At 41.3% G+C, this 24,594-nt stretch overlaps 1 protein-coding gene and 1 non-coding gene across 5 annotated transcripts in view; one reads left to right on the top strand and one right to left on the bottom strand.

Moving 5' to 3' along the window:
- Positions 1-7,997: 7,997 nt before the first annotated feature.
- On the bottom strand, positions 7,998-8,079 carry TRNAS-GCU (transfer RNA serine (anticodon GCU)). Its single transcript has one exon. It is a non-coding gene; the product is annotated as a tRNA-Ser (tRNA).
- Positions 8,080-8,242: 163 nt separating this feature from the next.
- KNL1 (kinetochore scaffold 1) overlaps positions 8,243-24,594 on the top strand; it is a 77,407-nt gene continuing 61,055 nt past the window's right edge. Inside the window, exons 1-5 of one of the 4 annotated variants that reach the window (XM_066277081.1) lie at positions 8,243-8,545; positions 16,667-16,716; positions 18,641-18,685; positions 19,199-19,238; positions 20,491-20,550. In XM_066277081.1, the coding sequence (XP_066133178.1) occupies positions 16,685-16,716; positions 18,641-18,685; positions 19,199-19,238; positions 20,491-20,550 (177 nt within the window). In that variant the 5' untranslated portion in view covers positions 8,243-8,545; positions 16,667-16,684. Of the gene's footprint in view, positions 8,546-16,666; positions 16,717-18,637; positions 18,686-19,198; positions 19,239-20,490; positions 20,551-24,594 lie in introns of all 4 variants that reach the window. The other 3 variants (XM_066277080.1, XM_066277082.1, XM_066277083.1) reach the window with 3 other exon arrangements.

Here is a 24,594-nt window from a genome sequence, read left to right as displayed (position 1 = left end):
TGACTTACTAGGCTATACCAAAAAATGATTACTGACAGTCATTGAGGAGAATTGATTGGTAGTGATCCTTTCAGTGAGTACACAGAAACCACTGTCAAGGAGCTATTTTTATTTTTTAAAAGCTAAAAGAAAAAATTATTTTCAGCTGCCAAATTTCTGTGTCATTCAAGATTTTAAAAATCAGAATTTTAGCCTGACCAGTGATGGTGCAGGGGATAGTGTATTGACCTGGAATGCTGAGGTCCCAGGTTTGAAACCCCAAGGTTGCCAGCTTGAGCACAGACTCATCAACCTGATCCCATGGTTGCTGGCTTAAGCCCAAGATCACTGGCTTGAGCAAGGGGTCACCGGCTCAGCTGGAGCCCCCAGGTCGTGATGCAACTACGTCTTATCTGTCTCCCTGTCTCTCTCTCACTAAAAATAAAAAATAAAAAATAATTTAATTAAATGAGAGGCAGGGAGGCAGAGAGACAGACTCCCGCATGCACCCTGACAGAGATCCACCTGGCAAGCCCCCTACCAGGTGATGCCCTGCCTATGGGGCCACTGCTCCATTGCTCAGCAACTGAGCTATTTTAGTGCCCGAGGCAGGCCATGGAGCCATCCTCAGCGCATTGGGCCAATGTGCTACAACTAATCAAGCTATGGCTGTGTGAGGAAAAGAGAGAGAGAAGAGGGATGGGGAGGGGTGGAGAAGTAGATGGTCTCTTCTCCTGTGTGTCCTGACCAGGAATCCAACCCAGGACTTCCACACGCATGCCATGCTGATGCCCTACCACTGAGTCAATCAGCTAGGGCCAAAAATTAGAATTTTAACTCCATAGCTATATTAGCTATCAACAGAAATTTGATGATCATTGAGATGATGGCTTCTTTTTTTTTTAATTTTTCTTTGATCAATTTTTAGAGAGGAGAGAGACTGTGTGTGAGAGAGAGAGAGAGAGAGAGAGAGAGAGAAGGGGGAGGGAGGAGCAGGAAGCATGAACTCCCATATGTGCCTTGACCAGGCAAGCCCAGGATTTCGAACCGGCGACCTCAGCATTCCAGGTCGATGCTTTTCCCACTGCGCCACCACAGGTCAGGCGAGATGATGGCTTCTTTAATGGTTTGTTTTATACCCCAGTATGCTGTCATAGTTCATAACAAATGCAGTCTTCCTTTGTCCATCAGCAGCACCTACGCTGTGACTGAAGGGATTTAATTCAGAATTGATAAATATTTATATAAATCAAAATGTTCAGGCCCTGGCTGGTTGGTGGTACAGCGTTGGCCTGGCATGCAGGAGTCCCGGGTTCGATTCCTGGCCAGGGCACACAGGAGAAGCGCCCATCTGCTTCTCCACCCCTCCCCCTCTCCTTCTTCTCTGTCTCTCTCTTCCCCTCTCGCAGCCAAGGCTCCATTGGAGCAGGGTTTGCTCAGGCGCTGAGGATGGCTCCGTGGCCTCTGCCTTAGGCGCTGGAGTGGCTCTGATTGCGGCAGAGCGACGCCCGGGATGGGCAGAGCATCGCCCCCTGGTGGGCGTGCCGGGTGGATCCCGGTCAGGCGCATGTGGGAGTCTGCCTGACTGCCTCCCCGTTACCAACTTCAGAAAAAAAAAAGAAAAAAAAAATGTTCAGCCTGACTTGTGGTGGCGCAGTGGATAAAGTGTCAACCTGGAAACACTGAGGTTGCCGGTTCAAAACCCTGGCTTGCCTGGTCAAGGCACATATGGGAGTTGATGCTTCCAGCTCCTCCCCCTTCTCTCTCTCTCTCTCTCTCTCTCTCTCTCCCTCCTCTCTAAAATAAAATAAAATAAAAATTAAAAAAAAAATGTTCAGATAACAATCTTTGAGAAAAGCAGTGGGGAAAACATACCCCACCTTTTATTTAGCTCAAAGAGAAATACGAAAAACTTAACTACTCCACAGTATCACAAACAAAAAAAGGAATTATTGCTACTGTTTCAGAGGAGGGGAGATAGTGAGACAGATTCCAGCATGTACCCTGTCACTCGAACCAATCGAGCCACTGGCTGTGAGAGGGGAAGACTCAGAAGGAGAGGAAGAGAAGCGGATGGTCACTTCTCATGTGTGCCCTGAAAAGGAATAAAACCCAGATGTCTGCCTGCGGGACTGATTCTCTATCCATAGAGCCAACTGGCCAGGGCCTGCTTCTATTTCTAACTCAATGGAATCATCAAGTTATATCCCCAGGTCTTACCTTCATCCACTAATTTTACCTTATTGGGGTTGTTGGGTTCAACCCAGTTTTACTTCATTCTGGAGATTCAAATGAAAAAATTTTTTTTTTACTTTTGTTATTACCTTTATTTTGTTTTTGAAGGGGGTTTATTTTTTATTCCATTCCTCTAAATTGAGTTTATTGGGGTGACACTGGTTAGCATAATTATACAGGTTTCAGGTGTTCAGTTCTATAACATGTCTCTGTACACCATATAAAAATTGCTTTGAGGGCCTGACCTGTGGTGGCGCAGTGGATAAAGCATCAACCTGGAATTCTGAGGTTGCTGGTTCAAAACCCTGGGCTTGCCTGTCAAGGCACATATGGGAGTTGATGCTTCCTGCTCCTTCCCCTGTTCTCTCTATCTCTTTCCTCTCTCTCTCTCTCTCCAATAAAAATGGATAAATAAAATCTTTAAAAAAATAAAATACTTTCTATAAAAAAAAAATTACTTTGAGGCCCTGGCTGGTTGGCTCAGTGGTAGAGCGTTGGCCTGGCGTACAGGAGTCCCGGGTTCGATTCCTGGCCAGGGCACACAGGAGAAGCGCCCATCTGCTTCTCCACCCCTCCTCCTCTCCTTCCTCTCTGTCTCTCTATTCCCTTCCCGCAGCCAAAGCTCCATTGGAGCAAAGTTGGCCCGGGTGCTGAGGATGGCTCCATGGCCTCTGCCTCAGGCGCTAGAATGGCTCTGGTTGCAACAGAGCAATGCCCCAGATGGGCAGAGCGTCGCCCCCTGGTGGGCATGCCGGGTGGATCCCGGTCGGGTGCATGCGGGAGTCTGTCTGACTGCCTCCCCGTTTCCAACTTCAGAAAAATACAAAAAAAAAAATACTTTGAAATTTAAAATGTGGGGCATTGCTCTTCCTCAAAATGATGAGAGGGAAAGGTGTAACTGGTTGTTGCTTGTTAACTACCCATAGCTATTTCAGTTTACAATACAAAGCATGAATATCACAAATGTTATTCCCTATATCTTCTAATCTGCGGTGTTTATTCACTTTGTCTTTCCTAAGCAAGGTTACTATAAACTAGATTTCAGTTTTTGCTCTATTGATCTTCAATATGAAAAAAAAAAGTCATTTTATTTTCAGCTAAATAAACATTCCCAGAAGCTGTTATAGCCAGGTGGATGTTTTCACACGAGAGCATTCAGGTCAGGGAATAATTTGAGCAAAGAAAAATATTTCCAGTTTGTCTTGTAGACTCAGAGAAGAAAGCCTGGATTCATTCTTAACTTCTCTAAGTTTTCTCATGACTGTTTTCTCGGAGATGGTTCTCCAGTGGGACCATACTTCTTAATGGTAAGATACAGACTAAACTTCCACCTGTCATTGCTGCCTCTAAAAATCAATCTTTGCAAGTCTTGCAGCCTGGAGTCTGGGTTTTTCTTGCAAGAGTTGAACAAAACTGTAGGCAAACAAACAAAAAGATCTATTAATTTCACTTTTTTCTTCAGAGCTACGTCATATAAGGGGTGCTGACACATAAGGGCCTGCCTGGCTGCAGACCATCACCAATTAAATACTGAACAATTCTTCCCAGAGAACCTCATTCTTCAGACAGAATGGGTCTTATTCCTGAAGCTGAACTTAGAGAATGAAGAACTATTTTCTGGCACTGAAGTGGTGAGAGAACTGGAATATCTCGGTAATGTGTTTGACTGTGCAATGGCTCTTTCTTGCATGGCCTTCCAGAGGTTTACAGGTCCTACAATTGTTCACCATAGAATTTGCAGATAGGAATCCTGGTGTTGATGGAGAATGGTTTCCTTGAGCTGTGGTTTGTTGACAAATTTGGGGATATAATGGGAGTTCTTTCCAAATCTAGCAGCCATTCTTGTAGACCTACGTTGTCCAAGTCTTGTGGTTGCTGCTGCTCCAGTAGATGGCGCCTTTAACTCTTATATTGCCTCATCTTGTAAATTGCTTTTTCCATCACTAATTCAAGTATGTTTTTTTCCTAAGCTTTAAAATAATCTGGCATGCTGTTGATTCTTTTTTTTTTAATTGATTCTTTTAATTTTTCTTAGAAAAAGGTAAAAACTTCTAGATCAAGAAATCATAAATGCAAAAAATGGACTGTCAGAACAAGTCTTAGTGCAAATCCATATGAAAGAAACCACAAATGAATTAAGCATTAAAACAGGTACAGAAATGAGGAATAGAAATGTGAATTTCCATTCAAAATTTCTTATTTTCTTCTCTAGATTCTTTGAGTGCTTTGTATTTTCAGAACTTCTACAGTTAAAGATTTTCCTTCAAGAAAAGAATCCACTCACTTTATTTGTAGAGCCTGGACGCATTGATAGACCTACCCATTTTCTTTCCTTTTCTTTCTTTTTTAGAGAGAAAGAGGGACAGACATGCAGGAAGGGTGAGAGATGAGAAGCATCAACTCATAGTGTGTCACTTTAGTTCATTGATTGCTTTCTCATATGTGCCTGACTGGAGCTGAGCCAGTGACCTTTGGGTTCAAGCCATCAGCCATTGGGTCATGTCTATGATCCCACATTCGAGCCAGCGAACCTGGGTCCTAGCGTCCCAGGCCAACGCTCTATCCACTGCTCCATTGCCTGGTCAAGCCCTAACCATTTTCCATAGGAAATCATTACTGCAAGAAGTAGTACTCTGAAAAATGATGTGGCCCTACTAGTATTTAGAGAGGCTGCAGCACTAATGGGCACTTTAAATGCCGTCTGACAAGTGCTGGGGGAAACCAAGGGACTACAGGAGCATCAATGAGGGGACCAAAGGCCCTAAAGCAAGAGAGAGCACATGGACTAGTTCAGTGGTGAGATTCAAATAATTTAACAACTGGTCCTCTCCCCTAAGGATCATTTTAAGTATAAAAAACGATATACCAAAAGGTAATTTATTATTTCATGGATGTGTGTGTGTGTGTGTGTGTGTGACAGAGAGGGAAAGATAGGGACAGACAGCAGACAGACAGGAAGGGAGAGAGATGAGAAGCATCAATTCTTTGTTGCAGCACCTTAGTTATTCATTGGTTGCTTTCTCATACGTGCCTTGATTGGGGGGCTACAGCAGACAGAGTGACCCCTTGCTCAAGCCAGCGACCTTGAGCTCAGGCTGGTGAGCCTTGCTCAAACCAGATGAGCCCGCACTCAAGCTGGCGACCTCGGGGTTTCGAACCTGGGTTCTCTGCGTCCCAGTCTGACACTCTATCCACTGCAGCACTACTTGGTCAGGCTTCATGGATTTAATACTTAAATAGAAACAATAAAAGAGGTATACAAAACTAGATTATGTTATAAGAAAAAGTTTTAAAATATTGATGAAAAAATATTAAATAGTACCTGACAAAAAACAATAAAATTGTTATTTAAGATATTTCCAGCCTGACCAGGCAGTGGTGCAATGGATAGAGCATTGGCCTGGGATTCTGAGGTCCAAGGTTCAAAACCCTGAGATTGCTGGCTTGAGCGCAAGGTCTCTGGCTTGAACGTGGGATCATAGACACCCCCCCCCCCAAGGTTGCTGGCTTGAGCCCAAAGGTCACTGGCTCGGGCAAGGGGTCACTGGCTTGGCTGTCCCTGGTCAAGACACATATGAGAAAGCAATCAATGAACAAGTAAGGTGCTGCAATGAACTGATGCTTCTCATCTCTCTCCCTTCCTGTCTATCTGTCCCTCTCTCTGTCTCTCTCTCTTTCTCTAAAAAAAGGATCTTTCCATTATTGCTTCTTGATTGGCGTCTTCATTTGCAATTTTTTTTCACCTATACACTTAGAATATGTTGTTGCACAGATGAATGTTAAAAAAGAGTAAGGGTCCCTGGCCTGTTGGCTCAGTGGTAGAGCGTCGGCCTGGCATGCAGAAGTCCCGGGTTCGATTCCCGGCCAGGGCACACAGGAGAAGCGCCCATCTGCTTCTCCACCCCTCCCCCTCTCCTTCCTCTCTGTCTCTCTCTTCCCCTCCCGCAGCCGAGGCTCCATTGGAGCAAAGATGGCCCGGGCGCTGGGGATGGCTCCTTGGCCTCTGCCCCAGGCGCTAGAGTGGCTCTGGTCGCGGCAGAGCGACGCCCCGGAGGGGCATAGCATCGCCCCCTGGTGGGCAGAGCTTCGCCCCTGGTGGGCGTGCTGGGTGGATCCCAGTGGGGCGCATGCGGGAGTCTGTCTGACTGTTTCTTCCGGTTTCCAGCTTCAGAAAAAATACAAAAACAAACAAACAAACAAAAAAGAGTAAGGAATATAAATTTGAGATTTCCACATTGGGCAGTTGCCCAGGCGCCCAGCTTAGAGAGAACCCTGATTATAAGCACTATTTTAAGAACCAGTTTGCCGAACTAAACAAAAAATTAGGTATCAGTTCTGCCAAACCAATAGGAACCAGCTGAATCCCACCACTGTAACTACAAAGGTTACACATGTTGTCAATATCTTTTTAGTTTCCCAGTGTATATTTTTTTCATGAGCATCTATCTGCTGATTGCTGGGGGCTGGAAGAGAATCCTGAACACTCTTTATCTCCAGATAGCTTTTGAAGTGAATCGTGCTCTTTCATAGTAAGGATCGGCAGTAAAAATAGTTGGGTAAGAATCCACAATAATTGAAGCCTCTCAATTAAAAGCTAGAGTTAAAAAAAAGAAAATCAAGAGCTAAGTTAATTAATATGAAGCAGACCAGCATTGAAATATATAGGAATGGCAACAATCCTAGAATTTTATGCAATGTTGTTTACTTCATATAAAAAGAAATTAAATCCAGCATAGCCATTTTCTGATTCCCAATAAACGCCTTTTCTTTTTTTAATTTCCACTTTCCTGAACTTTATGAAAGAAATGATGGTAAGTCTCTAGAAGATGGTCAATTTTCTTGATTTCTTCCCTTGAAAATTTGATTTCAAAACACATTCCTGGGCATACATGTTTCCCAATTTACTAAATAGGTGAGAGTTTGAAATCCTAAAATGATCATCTTTCAACTTTCCCCAGTCTGTGGTCTCTCTTCGGTTCTGCAATAGTTGCCTGAACAGCTAGTATGGCTTCGTTAATTTTTGTCTGTAGTTCTCTGCGCTCTTCTACGCTGCTCACAAAAATTAGGGAATCGGGGACCGTACACATACGCCAGTATTTTCAGCCTTTTGTATAGTGCATTTTCACCAATGAAATAAAAATTGGTTTTGCATCTCATTTGCATAATTGAACAATTTTCTTTGACTTGTTTGTTTTTCTGATGTTCTTGTTTAATAAAAAAATCAAATGCTTCTTTTTTTATCGCTTCATATTCTCATATTCATTTTGAAATATCCTCTAATTTTTGTGAGCAGTATATATGCAGCAACCTTAGAATGTGAACAGCCTCATTGAGAACTGCATCTCCTGTGTTAAAACCAAGAATATTTTTGACTAAAGCAACAGGCAATCCCTCTTTTGTTTGATTTGCTTTAGCAATTGCATTCCGTGTCAGGCGCTCCTGGACAAAAACCAGAATTGCCTTAAGTATTTCAAGCTAATCAGGACGCTGGATCTGAAGGAGGTCCGTCAAAGCCATTACATGAGCCTTAAAATCAGGATTGTTTATATCCAAATTAATCAACGGCTCCGCATTTTTTGCTGCATTGTTAGCCTTCTTTCGCTTTGTTTATCTGTGAGATCGGAACGCGCCCAAAGCTGTTTTTTAAATATCTCAAACCTGAGATCGGTGGTGCTGGAGTAAATTGACTAATAGGTCACAACTGGGATCTGTTTAATTATTTATTTTATCTCTACATATAAGTTTACATTCTTAAATCAAATCTTGAGGCAAAAAACTACTCCCGACGAGGATGGGATTCGAACCCACGCGTGCAGAGCACAATGGATTAGCAGTCCATCGCCTTAACCACTCGGCCACCTCGTCCCGCAGACTTTCTTCTTCCTGCAAACTATAGGGGGTAATACTAGGGGGATGTGACGCACTATTATGGTAACCTCCATTTTGTACGGAAGTAGAGTCGATCTTTTTTTTATAGCAAATAATCAAAAGAAGATGGCTGCCCCCATAATATGGGGGAGCTGCGGTGGGGAAAACAAAAGAAAATTCGGTAGAAAATAAACCTTGAAGAGTATAAAATTGGCGTACAGGCTAGCAAGGAAACTGGATTAAAGGAGTCACTGAAGGCGGTCGTTCCGGCGTCGAGGGGCGGAGCCGGCGCATAGAGCTGCTTTGCGCTTGCGCGCCCTCTGGGCGGTTAGGTTTGAATGCTCCACCGAGGCAGTTTGGGTGCTGTGAGGTGACATCGAGAGGTGGTGTTGAAGTAGGTCTCTGAGGACGTCGGACCCAAACGGGTCTGAGGAGAATTTGTCAAGCGGGAGGCTAACGGCAGGTAAAGAGAATGACCCTTTCGCTGTGGGCTTCTGGGGTGGGGGTGCGTTAGGTTTTGTCTGAGCGCTTTGAACGCTCAGCGCTGGAAGGTGGAGGACGCTCCCTCAGCCGGGTGGCCCGCGGAAGCGCTGGGCCGGAGCCGGGCTCTGTCTTTCCTCACCTGCGCCTGCACGCCTGCGCCGCCCTCCTCTGCGCTTACCGTCCGCACTGGGGCCTCGGGCGGGCCCGGCGCCCGTTCGCGGAGCCCCGCCGTCCTTGGTCCGCGCTCCCGGGCTCTCCCTCGCCCCGCGGCAGCGCTCTCGGCCCTTTCATTTCTGATTCGGTCTTTTCTTAGTTGTAAATGAACAGACAACGATGAGTGATTTTAAACCAGAGGCTTGTCGTGGTTTATTTATACTGTTTAGAGCGCTAGCAGCACTGAACAGACTTTCGGTTTTCTGAAGATAAAATAACAGCAAGTAAACCAGTATTAGTAAGCCACAAATGAGTTTCTAGAAATCTTCTCTGTCCATTATTAGCTCAGAGATAAAGACCCTTTTTTTTTAAGACCCTTTTCTTGCTGTTTATCTCAACACTAGAGTTTAAGAGAAAATTCTTTTAAAAGTTGCCGATTGGAATTTTAAAGATAAGTTGGTAGAAATGTCACTTCAATTGAATTGGATCAGTTGAATTCCTCAAATATTTATTGGGTTCCTTGTTTTCTTATGCTAGGGCTGAGAGCCGGTGATTCCGAGTCCCTAGTCTAAAACAGTTTGTGGTCCAGAAAGGGCAATGATATACACAAATAACTACAAGACAAGGTGAAGCATTATAGGACATTTTGAAGTTGTATGGGAGCACAGGGAAAGACCTTATTTGATACCTCTAGTAATGAAGACTGAAGGAGGCTTCACGGAGAAAGTGGTATTTGAGGTGTAACTTGAAGGGAAGAATGATTTCCAGAGGTAAAAGTAAAAAGATTTTTGCTAATTGAAGATTGAATTCAAAACAGTATACTTCTTCACTGCGTGATGGCTGGAAATGTTCACAAGATATCAAACAGTAAAACTGAGTAAAAATGTTTGGAGTGGTCGTATTAATCATGTAATTGATGATAAATAAGAGGTTGTATTAGGTACTCTTGACAGGACGGCTGTCCAGTAAAATTTTCAATGATAATGGTAATGTTTTATATCGGCACTGTTCAGCTTGGTACCCATTGGTCACATGTGGCTATTGATCACCTGAAATACGGCTTTTGTGACTTAAGAATGGAATTTAACATTGTATTTTAATTAATTTAAGTTTAAATCGCTACTGTATTGGACAGCACTGGTCAGAGCCTATATCAGTGGACACTATGAAATATATTAACTCTGGTTATTGGTAGTGTAAATGCAGGAGTGGACAAAGAGCCAGAAAGTAAACATTTCAGGCTTTGCAGGCTACACAGTCATTGGCATGGTCTCTGTTGTATATTGGTTGTTGGTGTATATGTTGGTGTTTCATTTTCTGCAACCCATTCAAAATGTAAAAAACCACTTTTAAGGGCCCATTTAGCTCAGTAGTCATAGTTTGCAAACCTCTGACTTATTTAGACTAGTAGTTACCAAACTTTCTTAGCTTATGGTGCCCTTGGGCCAAAAGAAATTTACAAGAATTCCCTTTATTAATAGGTCCAACCAACTTAAAAAGTTGTTACCAAGTAGAAATAAATTTATGTCCTAACCACATAGTAGCCATTTCAAAAAAGTAATATGCATTAATTGAAGGAAAAGATATTTTAATTTTGTTAATAATCATGATTACTTACTAATTGGATATGTGTGCCTGTTGAACACTGCACAGCTTCTCAAATCTTAGCATCAGATGGACACTGCCTCCCTCATTTCATATACCACATTGATTATAAGAACTGCTTTATATCACAGCATCTGCCAAAGACCCAACTTTGCCAATAATATTATCAAAACTAATGTAATGCGAATGGGTACTATTTTGAGCTAGTGGTTCACACAGTGTCTGAGAGATGTTGAGAACTTCTGTTTCTAACATTTAAAATTTCTCAGGACACCTCTGTGAGTATGCTGTAGCGAGCGCCCCTGGTTTCCAGGTGCAGTTTCGGAACCAATCAGTAATCATCTGATGTGGCATTATGATCAAAAGTTCAACCATAATGGCATTTTATAAATGAGGCTTGGGGGTTTGAGGTCTCCTATTCTGTTGAAGGTGGAACTTAGTTATGTAATAAATAGAATATTTAAAAAAGGAAACTTTAGCCTGACCAGGCGGTGGCGCAGTGGATAGAGCGTTGGACTGGAATGTGGAAGGACCCAGGTTCGAGACCCAGAGGTCGCCAGCTTGAGCGTGGGCTCATCTGGCTTGAGCAAAAACTCACCAGCTTGGACCCAGGGTCGCTGGCTCCAGTAAGGGGTTACTCAGTCTGCTGAAGGCCCGCAGTCAAGGCACATATGAGAAAGCAATCAATGAACAATTAAGAAGTCGCAACGCGCAACGAAAAACTAATGATTGATGCTTCTCATCTTTCTCCATTCCTGTCTGTCTGTCCCTGTCTATCCCTCTGACTCTCTGTCTCTGTAAAAATAAAAAAATTAAAAAAAAAAGAAAAAAAGGAAACTTTAATAATTTTTGAATCTCATCACTTAATTAAGTGCCAGCTAGCCTATAGGTTAAATAGGAATGATGCTTGATAATGATTTCAAACAGCAAAGATGTTTAGGTAATTCTGGTTTTATAGTATTAGATAACATTTTCTATGAATTTGAATGTCACTGAATTTGAAATTATTCCCAAAAGGAGAAAAAATATGTAAGTCAGTAGTCATAAAGGAAACTTTAAAGAATTGTTTCTTTCTTTTTTTAATTTTTTTTCTTTTATTGATTTTAGTGAGAGAGGAGGTTGAGGAAGGGGGGAGAGAAAGACAGGAACATCATCTGTCCCTATGTATGTGCCTTGACTGGGGATTGACCCGACAACCTCTGTACTTCAGGATGATGCTCCAACCCACCAAGCTATTCTGCCAGGGCAAAGAATTGTTTCTTAATTACTCATTCAGCAAATGAGTTCTATGTTAGGTTCTCAGACTATACAGTGAACATAAGAGCAATATATACAATATTCTTATAGTTTATTGTTGGGGCAAGGGTAGTTTGAGGAGATAACAGGAGGAATAATTAATTTATATATCAGACTTTGAAAGATTTTATTTGGCCCTGGTCAATTGGCTCAGTGGTAGAGCGTCGGCCTGGCATGTGGATGTCCTGGGTTCAATTCCAGTTCAGGGCACACAGAAGAAGCCACCATCTGCTTCTGCATCCCTCCTCTCCCCCTCACTTCTGGCAGCCATGGCTCAATTGGTTCGATTGCATCTTTTGGGCACTAAGGATGGCTTCGTGGAGCCTCTGTCTCAGGCACTAAAAATTGCTCAGTTGCCAGCATGGCCCCAGAGAGGGGTTGCCAGGTGGATCACGGTCTGGGCTTATGTGGGAGTCTGTCTCTCTAGCTCCCCTCCTCTCACTTGGAAAAGAAGAGAAAAAGAAAAAGATTTTAGTATTGGTTTTTAAAGAGAGGAGAAAGACAGAGGGAAAGGAGAGTAAAAAGAAGAGGGAAGCATCAAACTCAGTAGTTGCTTCCTATGTGTGCCTTGACCAGGTGAGCCCAGGGTTTCACACCTGTGACCTCAGCATTCCAGGTGGAATTCTTTACCCACTGCACCACAGGTCAAGCTACATATAAGCCTTAAATTACAGTGTGGTAATGCTACAGATGAGACATACACAAGGCCACAAAGAGTGCTTTTCTTGGTTTTCTTGCCAAGAGAGAATATCAAATATAAATGCAATACTCAGGAGAGAGTTTTGTGTGTGCAAGAATAGAAATGCTAGTGTGGTGAGTGAGGAAGACAGTGGTATGAGATGAGATGCATTACGAAATCTGAGAGGCAAACGGACCAAATCTTGTAGAGCTTTGGTAGGTCCTGGTGAAGAGTTTATCTGAGTCTGATGGAAAGCCATTGAAGGGTTCTAAGTAGGGGAATGTCTTAAATGTGATTTATGTTTAAGAAAGTAACTGCCTAGTATGTGGAAAAAGGACTTGTGAGGGAATGAGAGTGAAAGCAGGGATACCAGTGAGGTGGATATTGCAGTGTTGCATGTGAAAGATAATGGTAAGCTTGAACTCTTGTGATAGTATTAAAGGTAGAAGTGAATGGATTTGGGATATGTATTAGAAATAAAACTAAGACTTGATGATGGTTTGGATAATAAGTGGAAATAGCATTCATACTTGTTTGATCTCAAAGGGAAAGTTTTCAAAGTTTTGTCATTAGGTTGTTTGCTTTTTTGTGTGTGACAGAGACAGAGAATGACATTAAAGAGGGATAGATAGGGACAGACAGGCAGGAAAGGAGAGAGATGAGAAGCATCAACTTTTCGTTGTGGCACCATAGTTGTTCGTTGATTGCTTTCTTTCTTTCTTTTTTTTTTTTAATGATTGCTTTCTCATATTGCCTTGGGGGGTTGGGGGGACTACAGCAGACCGAGTAACCTCTTGCCCAAGCCAGCAACCCTGAGCTCAAGCTGGTGAGCTTTGCTCAAACCAGATGAACCCGTGCTCAAGCTGGCGACCTTGGGGTTTTGAACCTGGGTCCTCCTGATGCTCTGTCTATTGCGCCACTGCCTGGTCGGACGATGTTTGCTTTTTTTATTTTATTTTAAGTTTCTACAAATTTTTTGTATTTTTCTGAAGTGAGAAGGGAGGAGGGTGGGGCAGACAGACTACCGCATGCGCCTGACTGGGATCCACTCGGCATGCCCACCAGGGGGTGATGCTCGGCCCATCTAGGGTGTTGCTCTGCTGCAATCAGAGCCATTCTAGTGCTTGAGGTGGAGGCCATGGAGCCATCCTCAGCACCCGGACCAAGAAAGAGATAGAGAGGAAGGAGAGGGGGAGGGGTGGAGAAGCAGGTGGGTGCTTCTCCTATGTGCCCAGGCCAGGAATCTAACCCTGGACTTCCACATGCTGGGTCAATGCTCTACCGCTGAACCAACTGGCCAAGGCCGCTTTTTTAAAAAATAGATATTGTTTGTCAGATTAAGGAGTTTACTTTCTATTTCTAGTTTACTAAGTTTTTCTTTTTCTTTTTAAACACAAAAGGATGTTAAAGTTCAAACTTTTTTATTGGTTGAGATGATCATACGATTTTTCTATTTTATTCTGTTAGTATGATTAAATGTAAAATTAGTTTTTAATGTTAAGCCATTTAACATTTAATGTTAAACTTTGCATTTCTGGAATAAAACCAACATGACCACGATATATATCCTTTTTATAAATTTTTGCTATTTACTTAGGATTTTTATATTTATGGTAGTGAAATTGGCATGTAATCTTCTCTTTTACTGTAGTTATCAGGGTGTGGTGGAGTAAGGTACATATTTGTGTATGTTAGATGGAGGTGGTTGCAAGGAAGGAGCTTTTTTAAAATACAAAAATGGTTTTGCCTGACCAGGCCATGGCACAGTGGATAGAGTATCAGCCTGGGACACAAAGGACCCAGGTTCGAAACCCCAAGGTCGCAGGCTTGAGCACAGGGTCATCAGCTTGAGTGCGGTGTTGCTGGCTTGAGCATGGGTTTATAGACCTGACCCCCTGGTCGCTGACTTGAGTCCAAGGTCACTGGCTTGAGCAAAGAGTCACTGGCTCAGCTGGAGGCTCCCAGTCAAGGTATATATGAGAAAGCAATCAACTAAATGAACAATTAAAGATGCCACAGTGCCCTGGCCAGATAGCTCGGTTGGTTGGAGCGTCATCCCGAAGCACAGAGGTTGCCAGTTCAATTCCTGGTCAGGGCACATGCAGGAACAGCTTGATGTTCCTGTCTCCATCACTCTCCCTTCCTTCCTCTCCCTCTCAAATTAATAAAACAAACATTTAAAAAAAAATGCCACAACTATGACTTGGTGCTTCTCATCTCTGTCCTTCCTGTCTGTCTGTTCCTGTCTCTCTCTAAAAAAAAAATAAATACAAAAATTAAAAACACATTTTCCATTGATTTGAGAAAGGAAGAGAAAGAGAGAGAAAGGGGCATCAAGTTTTTTCACTTAGTTCTATTTAGTTGTGTGTTCATTGATTGCCTCTGATACATGCTGTGATGGAAGGTTGAACCCACAAGTTCTGACATGCCGGGTAGACATTTTATCTACTGAGCCACCCAGCCAGGGCCTAAATATAATTTTTTTTTAAGTGAGAGGAGGGGAGATAATGAGACAGATTTTTCACATGTGCACCAACTGGGATCCACCCGGCAACCCCATCTGGGGCCTATGCTTGAATCAATTGTGCTATTTTTAGTGCCTGAGGCTGACACCGTCAGACCAACTGAGCTGTCCTCATGGCCTGGGGCTGACCCTTGAACCAACTGAGCCACTGGCTGGAGAAGGGAGAGAGGGAGAGAAGCAGGTGGTCGCTTCTCTTGTTTGCCCTGACCAGGAATGGAACCCGGGATGTCCATACACCTAGTTTATGCTCTATCCACTGAGCCGTCAACCAGGACCCCCACCTTTTTTTTTTTTAGTTAAGTGAGATGCAGGGAAGCAGAGAGACAGACTCCCACTTGCGACCTGACTGGGATCCACTCAGCAAGTCCTACCAGGCAATGTTATGCCCATTTGGAGCTGTTGCTGTTGTTGCTTGGCAATCAAGCTATTTTAGTGCCTGGTTCCAGGCCATGGAGCCATCCTCAGTGCCCTGGGCCAATGTGCTTCAACCAGTCAAGCTGTGGCTGAGTGAGAACAGAGGGAGAAGGGAAATGGGGAGGGGTGAAGCAGATGGTTGCTTCTCCTGTGTGCCCTGACCGGGAATTGAACCTGGGATATCCATACCCCTGGCCAACACTCCACCACTGAGCCTAATGGCTAGGGCCCCCAAAATTTTAAAGTATAAAATAAGTAGAGAAAGTGATTTCTTTTGGGAAGGAGGAAATTGAAGATGTTTTAAAAAAATCTTGTAAAAAGATCAGTTTCTTATACTGTGTACACAAAGCTAAAATTTAAAAGATATGGGTGTTAATCTGTGAACAGGAGGTAAATGAAAGGAGAAGAACGGATGAGCAGACTCAGAAAGTGATGGAGGACAAAAGGAGTAGGTCAAGAGATCAAATCCTAGAAGATGCCCATCATCTTATCCATATGGATAGCAAATTGAATAAATTGATTATAAAAAACAGACTTTTATTTCAGTTTGAATTTCAAGTTCATTATGAAGAATCATTTCCTAATTTGGCTTTTATATATGTATGATTAAAACATGTAAAACAAGATACCTTTTAAATAATTTTTTTTTTACTTATTGCTAAAAATAAATTGATTCTGATGGTGAGTATATGGTATTAATTTAGTGTTGTGGTAGAAATGCTAATATTGTTGAGTCAGATTTCTAGTATTTCTGTTTTGTTTTGAAATGGAATTTTTTTCTTACCCAAGGGTGAGATTCTAATTTAATGCATAAAGTAAAATATCTTTTATAATAATGGGTAGGTAGGAACTAAGACCAGTTGAGGAAATGTCAGGTTATGCCTCTTATTTTACATTTTTTCCAAGACAAACACTCATGGAGGAGAATTGTAAGTGTAATCAGCTGCTTATTTAAAACATCATTAAATATTTAAATACCTTAAATTTAAACAAACATAGTAAAATATTTTTGCTGAGTACTTATAGTTGAATTTTCATAAGAAATATGCATATATGCAAATCCACTGTTTTAATACCTAATTGACTTCATTTTGGAATTGAATTATTGTGTAATCCATAAACTTTTATAAACTAGGGCAAACTTTTCTTTTAACCACTAAAGTCCATTATCATCTCATTCAGAGTTAGTCACTGATTTTTATCTTAAATAAGAGACTTTTCCCAGAGTATTGATTATAACAGATTACTCCTCAAAATTTCTCATCTTTTATATCCCCATAGTGTACCTTTTCCTTTTTTTTTTTTTTTTTTTTTTTTGGTCTTCCCTCAGAAAATAATACTGAAGTCAAAATTTTGTTCTTAATCGCTTTATGGGTTGTACTTTCTCTTCTTTCTTCCTTACCTTTTCTAATACTGTATGTTTGTTACAGAAAAAATTTTCTTCAAAAATGGATGGAATGTCTTCAGAGACTAATGAAACGTAAGTTCTGCAATGCCTCTTAAAATGTTAAACTCTATCAGAGAAAATATACTTCTTCAACCAGTAAAACCTACTGACTTTGTAACATTTACTTATTTTTCCTGGAAGAGAATGGAAAAGGATTTCAGAAGTTATTAATAGACCTTCCTTGCCAGATCTTTATGTAAACTTATCTAGAGTCAAAACTGAGAGAGACTTTAGAGACCACATCTCACTTCTTCAATTTAAGGATGAAAAAATTGAGGTACAAGGAAATGAAATGATTTGTCTATATGGGAGGTCCTCGAGTTACAACACAGTTCCGTTCCTATGACAGTGACGCAACCCAAATTTTGGTATAAGTCAAAACATACCCTAGCCTAAGTCACTTACCTATCCTAACATAGTTGAAAAATCATAATCTAGAACATAAAAACACAACTAAGCCACAGAAAAAGGAAAAGGACATAAATATACTGTAATGTACACTGTACTGCATTAACAGAAAAAATGACCAAAAACGAGTGTAAAAAATTTTCCTTACCTTTATTCCTATGGCTGGCTTGCAACTGGAAAGGGCATTGCAAGGTGGGAGAGAGTGACCTGTTGGGAGGAGGAAGCTGGAGAGGCAGGGGAACCTGCAGAAGGTGCTGGAAATTCTGGGTCAGCTGAATCAGGATTGCCTCACTAACATGAAGAAACAAAACACGTCTCAATTTTTTAAAGTTTTTATGGGAGCGAGCATCATAAATTCAAAATGTCGAGACTGTCGTAACCCGAGGACCCCTTGTTGTTTGCCTCACAAACTATTAACTGTTTACAATCAGAGACATTTAAAAAAAATTTTTTTTAAATTTTTATTTATTCATTTTAGAGAGGAGAGACAGAGAGACAGAGAGGAGAGAGAGACAGGGGGGAGGAGCTGGAAGCATCAACTCCCATATGTGCCTTGACCAGGCAAGCCCAGGGTTTCGAACTGGCGACCTCAGCATTTCCAGGTCGATGCTTTATCCACTGCTCCACCACAGGTCAGGCGAGACATAATATTTTTAAGCAATGCTTTTTAACTTTTAAATTAGTTGCCAGATTTCAAAATCTCAAGATTTCATATAGCAATTAGATTTTTTAGCTTCTCTTGAAAAATGAGATGTAGCAACACTGGGCTTATATTTATGTTTGGAAAAAGTGAATATGAGCAGAATAATGGCTATGACCTTTATACCAGGCAGGAGCTCTCCATTATAGTCTCCATCCAACCTATTTTTCTTGCACTTACTAAAGTATTTGTTTAGTCTCCACCGGAATTTTAATTTTCAAAACATAGTCTAAAAGTCACACATTAGTAAAACCAGAGCTAGAGTTCTTTTTAAAAATGATTTTAGAGTGAGGGTAAGGTAGAGAGAGTAACACCGATTTGTTCTCCTTATTTATGTTTTTATTTTTATTTGTTAAATTTTTTATTTTTTTTTGTGATAGAGACAAAGAGTGGCAGATAGGGACAGACAGGAAAGGAGAGAGATGAGAAGCATCAATTCTTTGTTGCGGCACCTTAGTTGTTGATTGCTTTCTCATATCTGCCTTGGGGGGGGCTACAGCAGACAGAGGGACCCCTTGCTCAAGCCAGCGAACTTGGGCTCAAGCTGGTGAGCCTTGCTCAAATCATATGAGCCCGTGCTCAAGCTGGTGACCTCGGGGTCTCTAACCTGGGTCCTCCGTGTCCCAATCCAATGCTCTACCCACTGTGCCACCACCTGGTCAGGCTATTTATGTTTTCATTGGTTGATATATATATATTTTTTTTTTGGTGGCAGAGACAGGGAGGGTAAGAGAAAGGGACAGACAGACAGGAAGGGAGAGAGATGAGAAACATCAATTCTTTGTTGCATTTCCTTAGTTGTTCATTGATTGATTTTTCATATGTGCCTTGACTGGGGGGCTACAGCAGACCAACTGACCCTTTGCTCGAGCCAGCGACCTTGGATCCAAGCTGGTAAGTCTTGCTCAAACCACATGAGCCCATGCTAAAGCTGGCGACCTTGGGGTCTCGAACTTGGGTCCTCCACATCCCAGTCTGACGCTCTATCCACTGTGCCACTGCCTGGTCAGGCTATTGGTTGATTCTTGTGTGCGCCCTGACTGAGATCAAAGCGGCAACCTTGTCATATTGGGGACGATGCTCTAACCAACTGAGCTATCTGGCGAGGGCTAGAGCTAGAGGCTCTTGATTTCTAGCCCATTTATCTTATAATTGTACCTCTGTAAATATTTGAAATTATATTGTACTGATTAAGTTTTAAGAGATAGTATTGTAGTATACAGTAAGTATTTTAAAATACTGACTTTCTAAATATTGACATTAAAGTGTTATAAATGTTGCTAAGTAAAAGTGATGCCAAGTGTTAAGTGAAAGTAATTACCCATTTAAAAGCATCAAAAGGATGCTGTGGGTTTTTGAAAATCCAAACTCTTTTCAGTGTATATGTAATTTTTTCCCCTCTTTCAGTGACAATATTGAGAGACCTGTTAGAAGACGACAATCCTCAGTAAGAAACACTTATTTAATTGTTAATTTCTTTTTTAGGTTAGGGGAGGGGAGATAGTGAGGCAGAGTCTTGTATGCACCCCACCAGGATCCACCTGGCAATCCCATCTGGGCCTGATGCTCCTGTACTGAGCTATTTTTAGTGCCTGAGGCTGATGTGTTCCAGCAGAGCCATCCTTAGCACCTGGGACCATGCTTGAACCAATCAAGCCACTGGCTGTGGGAGAGGAAGAGGGAGAAAAAGGGGAGAGGAGTGGATAGGAAGCAGATGGTCACTTCTCCTATGTGCCCTGACAGGGGAATCGAATCCAAGGCGTCCATACACTGTGCAGACACTCTATCCACTGAGACATAGGCCAGGGCCTGTTAATGTTTTTTGAATGATGACTATATACAGCAGTAATTTTGACTGTGGCATAACCATCCCATCCCCACTGGCTTCTATTACCGTCTGGATAAAGACTCAAATATTTAACCTGGTTGCACAATTCTATAAATATATTAAAATTTATATTTTTCTAATCTCATAGTTTTATGAATTGTATGCTATATAAATTATACTTAGTAAAGCTGTTTAAAAATATATTTAAACTGGAGTACAAAGACTAAAAAAATCCAACTTAAACTGATTTGAGCATGGAATTTATTGAGCTATAAAACTGAAAAATCCAAAGATAGGAAAGACTTTAGGCATGACTTACTGATCAGGGGTTTCAATAATATCATCAATACTAGCATTTTCTTTCACTTTTTCTACTCTAACTACCTTCTCTGGATAATCTCCATTATTAAACAGGCTCTCTGTGCTTACTACTTCCAGGTTCAAGTCCTACATGAAAAATAGTGTCTATTTTCTCAAGATAAAAAACAAACAATTTAGGATTGAATCGTTTGGCTTGATTATCTTGATGTGTCAAGTCCTTGTTCCTGAGCCAGTCACTACTGCTGAACGTCAGGGCAGATTGTTCAAACCAAGGCTACATTTGTACCCTAGGTTAGGATGGAGCTTCACCAAAACCACATGAGATCAGAGTTGGCAAAATAATTAGGGAAGGTGGGCAGGGAGGGAGAAGGAATAGATATCTTATATTTAAATGAGCCACAAAGTATAGCACTGAACAGTATGAATTTGAGGAATTTGAGAGAGGTTTCTTACAGGAATTTTAGCATCTCTGCTTTTCTACTCATGGTATAACTTGAACTGATTATTGAAATGTGTGCTGGATTTTCTTCACTAATCCTCTTATTTCTAGATTTTGAAACCTCCAAGGAGCCCTCTTCGAGACCTTAGAGATGGGAATGAAATAGTTCCGGTAAGTTTTTAGTGCAAATGGTTTATAGATAGTTATTTTCAGTGATATTGTTAATGATTAGGAATTTTGTCAGTCATATAGAGAGAACATTGTAAGTGATCCTCGATTGAATATCAACAAGTAAACATCCCATGTCCTTCATGTTAAATCCAAACACTTGAGTAAGCTGGCACTCATGATTGTTAACCCCTATTTGCTTTGCAGCCTTTTTTCTTGCCACTTTTTTTTTTTGACAGAGACAGAGTCAGAGGGACAGATAGGGACAGACAGAAAAGAAGGGAGAGAGATGAGAAGCATCAATTCTTTGTTGCTGCACCTTAGTGCATTGATTGCTTTCTCATATGTGCCTTGACCGGGGGGCTACAGCAGACCGAGAACCCCTTGCTCAAGCCAGCTTTCTTGCCACTTTCACACATGTATATCACCATTTGGAACTGCTTACTATTTCCCAAACAAGACAGAAACTGTCAAAACCTGCAAGTATTTACATATGATGTTCCCACTGTCTAGATGGCTGGTCTTTCATTATTCTTTTTTCTCCCAACATTTTATTAAATTTTTTTCAAACTTACTGAAAAGTAGAAAGAATTTTACAGTGAATGCTTATATAATCATCACCTAGATTACAATTAATATTTTATTGTATTTGCTTTATCATAAATCTGTATTTATTTGGTAGTTCCTCTTTGCTTTCAAGACTCAACTTTGGAATCACTTGTCTCAGAAAAATCATCCCTCAAATACCTTCTTGTAATTGTTTACTAATGTCTGTTCTAAATTGAGAGCTCCCTGAGGGCAAGAACTTTATTATATGTTTTTAAATTTATTGTGCCCAGTACGTAATGGCTTTTACTACAATACATTTTTTTGACTGATATAATGTATAATAAATAGTTTTGGAGAACATATACCGTATTTCCCCATGTATAAGATGTTCCCATGTATAAGATGCACTTTAAATTTGGGGCCTGAAATTTGGAAAAAAAATGTATAACCTAAAGTTATTGAACTCAAGTTTATTTATCATACAATTCATACAAATCCTCATCACTGTCAAAACTCCCATCCATTAGCTTGTCCTCCTCTGTTTCTGATGACAAATCACTTTTTTTTGCCTTGTCCTCAGTTCCATCTATTGCATTTGAAATGCCACACTTCTACAACCACTGTATAAGATGCACCCAGTTTTTAGACCCCAAATTTTTCAATAAAAGGTGTGTTTTATAGATGGGGTAATATGGTAATTCTGAGTGCTCATTCTACTTTGGCTTCTCTAATTTTTTTTCACATTCTTTTCTTTTTCTTTTTTTATTACATTTTTACATCCAGTATTATTTTGTTGGTTTCAGGTATATAGCTCAGTGGTCAGAGAATCATAAACTTCACAGCAAAGTGTACTACCCCAATTTTTCCAGTACCCACCTGGCATCATACATAGTTATTACAATATTATTGACTATATTCCCTATGCTGTACTTTGCATTCCCCTGACTATTTTGTAACTATCAATTTGTATCTCTCTTTTAAAAAAAAACCCTGGAGGAGCATGAGGACCCAAGGAGGAATCATTACATCCTGAACATGCTGTCTCTAGTTTCTTTCTTTCTTTCTTTATTTTTTTACAGGGATAGAGAGAGAGTCAGAAAGAGGAATAGATAGGGACACACAGACAGGAATGGAGCGAGATGAGAAGCATCAATCATCAGTTTTTTTGTTGCGACACCTTAGTTGTTCATTGATTGCTTTCTCATATGTGCCCTGACTGCGAGCCTTCAGCATACCGAGTAACCCCTTGCTCAAGCCAGGACCTTGGGCTCAAGTTGGTGAGCTTTTGCTCAAGCCAGATGAGCCCGTGCTCAAGCTGGAGACCCTCGGGTCTCGAACCTGGGTCCTCTGCATCCCAGTCTGACACTCTATCCACTGCGCCACCACCTGGTCAGGCTCAATTTGTATCTCTTAATCCCTTCATCTTTTACATCCAGTCCCTACCTCAAACTCCCAATCCTTCTGGCAACCTTTAGTCTGTTGTCTGTATCTATAAGTCTGTTTCTATTTTGTTCTTTACATTCCACATATAACTGAAATTGTATGGTATTTGTCTTTCTCTGTCTGAGCTATTTCACTTAGTATCATACCCTTCATATCCATTCACGCTGTCTCAAGTGGTAAAATTTCATACTTTGATGGCCAAGTAATATTCCATTGTGTATATGTATCACAGCTTTTTAATCTACTTGTTTTTTGATGGACTCTTAGGTTACTTCCTTACCTTTGCTATTATAAATAATGCTGCAGTGAACATAGCAGTACATATAATCTTTTGAATTAGTCTTTGGGTTTCTTTGGATATATACCCAGAAGTGAAATTGCTGGGTCATAAAGCAGTTTCATTTTTTAATTTTTTGAGGAACCTAATACTGTTTTCCATAGTGACTGCACCAATCTGTAATCCTACTAACAGTGCACAAGGGTTCCCTTTTCTCTACATACTTGCAACACTTGTTTGTATATTTATTGATGATAGCCATTCTGAAAGGTCTAAGGAGATATTTCATTATGGGGTTTTTTGGTTTGTTTTTAGTGTATTTTGTTATGTTAATAGAGTGACTTTGTTGTTGGGTTTTTTTTTACAGAGACAGACTCAGAGAGAGGGATAGATAGGGACAGACAGACAGACAGGAACAGAGAGAGATGAGAAGCATCAATCATCAGGTTTTCGTTGCAACACCTTAGTTGTTCATTGATTGCTTTCTCATATGTGCCTTGACCATGGGGCTACAGCAGACTGAGTAACCCTTTGTTCAAGCCAGCGACCCTGGGTCCAAGCTGGTTATCTTTGCTCAAACCAGATGAGCCCGAGCTCAAGCTGGCAACCTTGTGGGTCTCGAACCTGGGTCTTCCGCATCCCAATCCGACTCTCTATCCACTGCACCACCTCCTGGTCAGGCTCATTATGGTTTTAATTTGCCTTTCTCGGATGATTAATAACATTGAGCATCTTTTCACATGTCTATTGGCCATCTGTATGTCCTCTTTGGAGAAATGTTTATTCAGATCACCTGCCCATTTTTAATTGGATTATTTTTTGGTGTTAAGTTGTATGAGTTCTTTATAAATTTGGATAGTAGCCTCTTATTGGATGTATCATTGGCAAATATGTTCTCTCATTAAGTAGGTTATTCTTTCATTTTGTTGATATTTAATCTTTCTATTTCTCAGTACATTAAGCTTTTTTCTGCTTTAGAGTCCTTGTACACATTCTGCCTTGAATACTTTCTTTTTACTCAACTCTTCATCTGACTAATTCTTCAGGTTTCAACTTACATGTACTGTCTTAACAAATATTTCCTGATTCTCAAGCTAAATTAGTTTTTTTTTAAATTTTTTTAATTTATTCATTTTAGAGAGGAGAGGGAGAGAGAGAAAGAGGGGGGGGGGAGCAGGAAGGATCAACTCCCATGTGTGCCTTGACCAGGCAAGCCAGGGTTTTGAACCAGCAACCTCAGTGTTTCCAGGTTGACGCTTTATCCACTGCGCCACCACAGGTCAGGCCTAAATTAGTTTTTTTTATACAGTTTTCTTTCATACTTCTCACCATGTTTTGAGTTTTATATAGGTATGGATATTTTTGTTTTAATGTCTTTCACCATTAATTCCCAGTAGAGTAAGACTATTTTCTTTTCTTTCTTTCCTTTTTTTTTTTTTTTTTTTTTAAGCTGGAAACCGGGAGAGACAGTCAGACAGACTCCCGCATGCGCCCCACCGGGATCCACCCGGCACGCCCACCAGGGGCGATGCTCTGCCCCTCCAGGGCGTGGCTCTGTCCCGACCAGAGCCACTCCAGCGCCTGGGGCAGAGGCCAAGGAGCCATCCCCAACCCCCGGGCCATCTTTGCTCCAATGGAGCCTTGGCTGCGGGAGGGGAAGAGAGAGACAGAGAGGAAGGAGGGGGTGGGGTGGAGAAGCAAATGGGCGCTTCTCCTATGTGCCCTGGCCGGGAATCGAACCCGGGTCCCCCGCACGCCAGGCCGATGCTCTACCGCTG

This window comes from Saccopteryx bilineata, chromosome 4, assembly GCF_036850765.1.
Source record: "Saccopteryx bilineata isolate mSacBil1 chromosome 4, mSacBil1_pri_phased_curated, whole genome shotgun sequence".
Classification (NCBI taxonomy): domain Eukaryota; kingdom Metazoa; phylum Chordata; class Mammalia; order Chiroptera; family Emballonuridae; genus Saccopteryx; species Saccopteryx bilineata.
This window is presented reverse-complemented; position numbering and strand designations above follow the sequence as displayed.